The sequence below is a fragment of the Eleginops maclovinus genome, chromosome 21 (assembly GCF_036324505.1).
Source record: "Eleginops maclovinus isolate JMC-PN-2008 ecotype Puerto Natales chromosome 21, JC_Emac_rtc_rv5, whole genome shotgun sequence".
NCBI classification, from domain to species: domain Eukaryota; kingdom Metazoa; phylum Chordata; class Actinopteri; order Perciformes; family Eleginopidae; genus Eleginops; species Eleginops maclovinus.
The window spans coordinates 16,966,113-16,973,978 of NC_086369.1; the positions used below are offsets into that span (position 1 = coordinate 16,966,113).

At 45.4% G+C, this 7,866-nt stretch overlaps 1 protein-coding gene across 1 annotated transcript; it reads left to right on the forward strand.

Moving 5' to 3' along the window:
• The first annotated feature begins 3,406 nt into the window (after nt 1-3,406).
• LOC134884084 (gamma-crystallin M3-like) lies at nt 3,407-5,162 on the forward strand. The gene is made up of 2 exons (XM_063912719.1): nt 3,407-3,697; nt 4,828-5,162. The coding sequence occupies exons 1-2, from the start codon at nt 3,422-3,424 to the stop codon at nt 5,104-5,106; spliced, it is 555 nt and encodes a 184-aa protein (XP_063768789.1). The 5' UTR covers nt 3,407-3,421; the 3' UTR covers nt 5,107-5,162.
• The last annotated feature ends 2,704 nt before the right edge of the window (nt 5,163-7,866 follow it).

Consider the following 7,866-nt stretch of genomic DNA (forward strand, 5'->3'; position numbering starts at 1 on the left):
TGCAGTTGGTCTGGTCTAGGTTCAGCAACCCAAAGAATGAGGTCAGCTGACTCCCTGAATATCCTGAAGGACAGGTTATTCCATCAGTGGGTTTCTTCTCCCCTGATGGAGCGGGCATGTTCCAAGAGGACAATGCCAGGATCCATCGGGCTCAGACTGTGAGAGAGTGGTTCAGGGAGCATGAGACATCATTTCACACATGGATTGGCCCCCAGAGTCCAGACCTGAACCCATTGAGAGTCTTTGGGATGTGCTGGAGAAGACTTTGATCAGTGGTCTGAATCTCCATCATCAATACAAGATCAAAAATGAATGCAGGACAGAAATAAATGTTGAGACGTTGCAGAAGCTCGTGGAAACGATGCCACAGAGAATGCGTGCCGTAATCAAAGCTGAAGACGGTCCAACGGATATGAGAGAATCTGACCGTTTTTTTGGCTAGTCAGTGTATAATGTGCATCCCAAGTTATAAAGCAGGTGGTTCAAAGGACCAATCAATGCTCATTTTACCTCCTGCAGACTCCTCTGTGTGTTCTGCAAATTTATATTCAATGCTACCTTCTTCTAAACTCTGCAGGTCTCCGGTTTAAATGATAACCCTGCACTTATTCAGAGCATTTTGTCATATTTTAACTGGATTTTAACTTATTGTCAATATTTCTCTTTATTTTTTTATATAGTTTTTCTAATTTGCTTTATTTTTGGTCATTTTTGTGCAATTTAATGTCTCTAAATCTGTCTATGTATGCAAAAGATTACAGCAGACCATTGATTCTTCTTTTTACATATGGCCCTGATCATCTTCCGTACCATATACTCCAAAGCAAATCACTCGTATGCACAAACCTACTTGGAAATAAGTTTCATCTGATTCTTTGGACTGGTTGTTTGAACCTCTTCCTACCATGAAAATGCATGTTACTGTGCAGGTCTTCACATTATGAAGACGCTGCAGACCAAACCTCTTCAATGCTCCCAACAGACACCTGTGCGGATTAAAAGCTATTCAGATTTTACTTTAAGCTCCTCACAATGGCTCCTTTACAAACGCACCGCACAGTTTGATATCTGCCGCTCTGTGCTGGAGACGGTGACCTTGGTAAACCTGATATCTGCCTGCATGTCGCTGCGGTCTTTGAGAGATCATTTCTGCGCCGATTGGCGCTGCTGACCTCCGTCTGAATGAGAAGTTCAACCTCTTTAAAGACACGTTGCTCTCATTCAATCGCTTTCCTCTCTGGGTTATTTTAGGAGCCTCACATGTAGCTTGCAGCTGACAGCAGCTCTCATTCTCTACGCACGCACGCACGCACGCACGCACGCACGCACGCACGCACGCACGCACACACACACACACACACACACACACACACACACACACACACACACACACACACACACACACACACACACACACACACACACACACACACACACACACACACACACACACACACACACACAATAAATATACAATGAAACGACTCAAGAGAGCATAACTAAAGGGATGGCCTGTGCCCTGTGTGGGGGTTACACTGGGACCCCACCCTGATATCTGGTAGTGGTGATGGAGCTCTGCCAGTCTCTGATTTATTTTAGACGCAGCAGCATCTCCAGCAGGAAACTGAACATTAGTCCAGCTGTGGAATATCTGCAGATTTACGAGTAATGTGACCTTTTCTGAGAAGCTAAATTTAATCTAGCTATTTATTGCATTATTATATTTTATTTGCACCTTTATCCTTAGCAACTCACAGAAAACGTATATTTCCCTGTAAACCTAGGTAACATGAGACAGAAACTAAAAGAAGCAAGAATCCTGCAGCAGCACTAGCTTTCATTAGACCATCGTTAGTCTCAAATGAGCTAACCCTCTTAAATACTACAGCCTTTAATGATTATATTTCCTTCAGTTTAGGGCCACGCTGCAGAGCAGGTCTGAAGATGTGCAAAATCCTGATATCCCTCTGGAGCCAGGATAGCACAAGTTGAGGGTTACCTGGTCCCATTAGCAGTGAGCTGATGCAAGTGCTGGAGTGTGTGTTAAACTCTGTGACCTGGAGTTAACCATGTCCTGGATGTATGTTTCTGGTGTTCATTCAACTCCCTTCAAACTTCTTCACACCCTGCAGCATGCAGTTAGCGTGTGTTTCACAATATGTGTGACATTTACCGGTCTCAGTGGATCAACCACACGGAGCAGCTGAAGCCGTGAAGATGTTCCTGCAGCAGCCTGTCATCGGGCAGAGCATTAACACCTTTTTATGGAGCCGCATCAGTCCCCTGGCACTGCGCTCCGTACCGGATCCGTTCCTCTGGTGCTGCCGGTGCAGAACGGGGCTTTGAAGAGAAACTGATATGGAAACATCTCCTCACACTAATCAGTCGGAGCTTCCGAGAGGGTGTTCGTAAATAATAACTGTATTTATATAACACCTTTAATACAAGATGCAGCCCTCATTAGTTTGCTCAGGGTAATTAGAAACAATAACCATGAGTAAACTAATTAAAAATAGGGTATAAGAACAAAACGGAAAGATTTTGATCCACAAAAACCATGAAACATGAACAGCGATATCTCTCAAATGACCCCAAATTAGGAGCTAAATTATGAAAAGATAGGTGTATAAAAAAAACAAGGGAGTTTTCTGTACTCAGATCCAAGGGGAGGCTGCTCATGGAAACATCAATCAGATTTCCCAGAGATGAACGAGGGGCTCTGCTGAGGGTGGAGATGCTATAAGATGTTAGAGGAAGCAGCTCCTCTTCCTCCAGATGTGACTTTCCGTGGCGTATTATGCCTCTCTTAGCGGAGGGTAATCAGCCTGCCTACAGTCAGGAGGATATATCTATTTACATTATGCATGGCGCTGTAAAGCTATGACAGAGCGAGGGGAAATATGCTCTCCAAAGAGAGACGCTGATTGAAACTCACAGAGAATTACACGGGAAGAGGGCATGAATAATTACACCGTGATTCAGACTCGTCTCACATGCTGCTGCTTTAAATCAGAGGTCAAATTAAACCACTGTAAACTCTTCTGTTCTCATCCTCCTGTAGCCGCCTCCGGTTCTGCGCTGTCCTTTAGAAACACCAGTAAATACTTTAAATATTCTATTCGATGGAATTAAAGGATATTTTGCAGGTGCTAAAGTAACCCCCCACCACCCCCCAATGCTCTGCGCTCACACACAGATCCATCCAAACACCCCCACCCCCCTTGTTCTCTGGACCTTTGTGAATTGTTTCCCATTCACTGCATTGTCCTCCTCCAACAAAACCAGAACAGGGTCTTTCTAAAGACCACTGGTCGGGACCTCTGTGTTCTGGGTGCTGAGTCAGAGGTTCTTTACGCCGGCTGGGTATAAAACCTAACAGCGGCCCCAGGTAAGTACAGCATCCACAGCATCCACAGCAACCATGAGCAACTCCAGCATGAACATGAGGGGCAAGATCGTCTTCTATGAGGAGAGAAACTTTCAGGGCCGCTCCTACGAGTGCATGAACGACTGCTCCGACATGACCTCCTACCTGAGCAAGTGCCACTCCTGCAGGGTGGAGAGTGGCTGCTTCATGGTGTATGACCGCTCCAACTACATGGGAAACCAGTACTTCATGAGGAGGGGCGAGTACGCAGACTACCAGAGTATGATGGGCATGAGGGACTGCATCAAGTCCTGCCGCATGATCCCCATGGTAGGTGTTAGATACAGGGTAGGAAGAGGAGCAGAAGACCGGACCAATAGCTATGGGTTTCCTCTGTGGGGTTATGTCAGAAAATAACCGCTGTGTCAAATGGCCAACATTAGCTGCCTTTAGCTTAGCGGTGGGGAAGTCATGTGACCGTGCTGTAGTTCCTTTATAGCTCAACATTAGCCGCCTTTAGCTTAGCGGTGGGGAAGTCATGTGACCGTGCTGTAGTTCCTTTATAGCCCAACATTAGCCGCCTTTAGCTTAGCGGTGGAGACATGAAGTCATGTGACCGTGCTGTAGTTCCTTTATAGCCCAACATTAGCCGCCTTTAACTTAGCGGTGGTGACGTGAAGTCATGTGACCGTGCTGTAGTTCCTTTATAGCTCAACATTAGCCGCCTTTAGCTTAGCGGTGGTGACGTGAATTCATGTGACCGTGCTGTAGTTTCTTTATAGCCCAACATTAGCCGCCTTTAGCTTAGCGGTGGTGACGTGAATTCATGTGACCGTGCTGTAGTTCCTTTATAGCCCAACATTAGCCGCCTTTAGCTTAGCGGTGGAGACGTGAAGTCATGTGACCGTGCTGTAGTTCCTTTATAGCCCAACATTAGCCTCCTTTAGCTTAGCGGTGGAGACGTGAAGTCATGTGACCGTGCTGTAGTTCCTTTATAGCCCAACATTAGCCTCCTTTAGCTTAGCGGTGGAGACGTGAAGTCATGTGACCGTGCTGTAGTTCCTTTATAGCCCAACGTTAGCCTCATTTAGCTTAGCGGTGGAGACGTGAAGTCATGTGACCGTGCTGCAGTTCCTTTATAGCCCAACATTAGCCTCCTTTAGCTTAGCGGTGGAGACGTGAATTCATGTGACCGTGCTGTAGTTCCTTTATAGCCCAACATTAGCCTCCTTTAGCTTAGCGGTGGTGACGTGAAGTCATGTGACCGCGCTGTAGTTCCTCTATAGCCCAACATTAGCCTCATTTAGCTTAGCGGTGGAGACGTGAAATCATGTGACCGTGCTGTAGTTCCTTTATAGCTCAACATTAGCCTCCTTTAGCTTACCAACTCCCTTGCTTTAGACTCATCCCCCCCCCACATGACTCCATACTAACCTGATGTTCCTCTCTTGGTATCACAGCACCGTGGACAGTACCGCATGAAGATCTACGAGAGGGAGAACTTCGGTGGCCAGAGCTACGAGCTGATGGACGACTGCGACAACATTATGGAGCGTTACCGCATGAATGACTGCATGTCCTGCCACGTGATGGACGGACACTGGCTGATGTACGAGCAGCCCAGCTTCAGGGGACACATGATGTACCTCAGGCCCGGGGAGTACCGCAGCGTCAGGGACATGGGCATGTCCGGACAGAAGTTCATGAGCATGAAGCGCATCATGGACTCCTGCTACTAACTGTCTCACTCCATGTTTCACACATAGCACTTAATAAAGTCACTTCTGCACTATAACCCCAGAGCCTGCTTTTTTCAACAACACCCTGCATGTAGAGCAACACTGAGTTTGGTAGAAGGTAAGATAAGAGCGACCCTTTCTACCAATAGTTCCTCTGAAGTATACGTCAGTTTCGAGGTAAAAGAAGGACTCAAATCTCCACATTTTGCTCTTCAGGTTACAGGAAAAAGGGCTATTTTTGGTTCAATAACACAGATCCTCACTTTCTAGAAATACTTTGTTTGGTTTGCAGGAGGACATGAAGCAGATTAGACTGAGGTCAGGTAGCCGGTTCGTGGAGAAGTAGCTCAATGAATCATGAAAAAAGAACAGGAAAAACCGGATCATTCTGGGATTTTCCGACAATCGAGCACAGAAACCATGCTTTGCTTCTTCCTTAAGTCCTGCCTCTGATCAACCACAGCCTCTCACCTCAGGATTATGTTTATAGCGCATTTTACAACTCATTCAAACAAGGCCCATACAGGTGTCCCTCACCTGTTTTCTCCAAAGGATTATCCAGTGATTTACAGACAGAAAAGTGTTTTGGACCCGGTGACATCACAGCCTGACAGGAAGTTGTAGTACCAAAGTTTGCCCACTACGATTACATGGCTTCAATGGCCAGCTCACTTCCTGGGAGCTTTGCTTCTTCCTGTAAATGATCCTTCTTATAAATGGGTTTTTAGAGTGTGTTTCCGGGGCACAGAGCCTTCGGTCCAATGGGACATTTTCAGACGTTCTCTAAAGTCTAACTTAAGGGAAGAGCTATGTGAACATAGCAGAGGGTTATCAGTGTGTGAGGGTCAGCTGATCCATGGTTAAACATGTGATTGATTTGAGCTGCAGGTATAAGGAGGATGAGCATCTGTTGCCATGCCAACTCCATGTTGATCATGCCTCAGCGTTTGTCTGCAGGTAAAAGCCTCTCTGCCCATTACAGTGTCTCCATTTATTACAAACATGGGATAATGACCACAATAACATGCTCCTGGAGGCTCTGCTATCTGAACGCTTGGCCCCCAGAGTGCCGGCACACTGTGTTCCCATCCAATTCGAAAAGCAATTAAACAGGAGATAGCATCGCTGCCGTAACGAGGAGATCCAGCAGCCGCAGGGTTTGTTTTGCTTCCCACAGAGACGAGCTGCTGGGAGGCCGATAAGAGCAGCTCTGATACCCAGATCATGTCTTCACTCTGCACTTTATCAAAGAACGGGAAAACAATGCAGACGGAGATCATGACTCAGCAGGATTCCTGCCAAAGAGCCACAGCAGAGCCAGATTCCTCCTCAGAAGATCCACTGCTTTAGAGATATTAAAACCTGTAAACACGTATTACTCAACTCTCTTCCCACTGGACAAATCCTCACTCACATCTGGATTTATCATGAGCTGGAAATCTCACAATCAGAGTCGATTCCTGGAAAAATTAGATCATGTCAGATCTCTCCAAATAGATGTTGACCCTGACATCTAGACAACCTGGTTATACCCCCCCCCCCCCCCCCCCAATAAGCTTTGGCTTGTAGTACAGTAGCAGGTTTGTTTTTTTTTCTTTCTCTTTCTGTGTGCTGTTAGTGTTTTGTTATTATTCTGCTGTGTAATACATGTATATAAGCATGTATGATTTGAATGCATATGTAAATCTGTATGTTATGGCATGCATGGCCAATATTGGTCTTTCATTACCATTATTACCTGTTTCAAAATCCATTGCATCCTATTTCATTGATGCTTGTCTGTAAGGGAGGGAGGGAGGGGGGTGGGAGTTGGGGGTGAATTGTCTCTTTGTTGATACCTTGTTCCACAGTATTCATCTGTGTATCAATCTCACTCCATGTAGGAGGTGTATTGTATATCTGTTATGCTCAAAATCTCATAAATAAATCATACAAAAAGAGTTTAAGAGACAGACTAAACAAAGATGAAGAAAAGGAGAAACTACCGTTGATAGTCAAGTTGAGTTAAAAGGATTATATGAAGAGAGGTTTAGACTGGGAAACAGAAAACCTTGTCATTGTCTGTTGGCAATGAAAAAGGAAAATAAAGCATAGTTTCAATCTATGCCCCCACTTTGTTGCAGAGATTCATTCTTAATTAAAAATAAATGTCTAAAATTCTATTTTAATACAATATTAATTGTGCCTACAGGGCTTTATTTGCAACGGACGTTAAGAGCGGAGAGATTTAAACACGTTGGACTTCATCAGACTGTGTCGCTATTTAACAGATAACAGAAACCCAGTTCACACGGGCTCTTTGGGTAATGCTAAAGGAATACATCATGCTAATTTTATCGGATTTTTCCTGCCTTCAAGCTGAATTCAGGTGAAAAATGAGTGAAATAAAGGGCCTTGTCAGTGTTGCTTTGGGCCTTGTTTCCCGCCACACACAGTCCTGTGCCAATCATCTTTCGAGGACATTGACTCACATTAGTATCCTGGACACCTACCTACCTTCTTCCTGCAGCAGATGGATCCTGATGTTCCCACTCAGTCACCTGCAGGGGAACAGGTGGGGAGAGGAAGACTCCAGATGTTGGAGGAAGAGCTCCGAGACGGAGCTGTAATGACTCCTCTGGGAAGAGGAGGAACTGTGTCGCAGCAAACAAGACATCTGAGAAATGAATGTAAATATGGGAACGGGCATCAACACACACTGTGTCCTTTAAAGAGGTGCAGGACTGAGCTTCGGTTGCTAACAGGTGTCTAAATGAGACA

Bases quoted from the DNA above. Each gene is read 5' to 3' on its own strand.
- LOC134884084 (XM_063912719.1), top strand. From the start codon at position 3,422: ATGAGCAACTCCAGCATGAACATGAGGGGCAAGATCGTCTTCTATGAG. The intron at 3,698-4,827 runs GTAGGTGTTAGA...TTGGTATCACAG, and splicing joins CCTGCCGCATGATCCCCATG to CACCGTGGACAGTACCGCAT.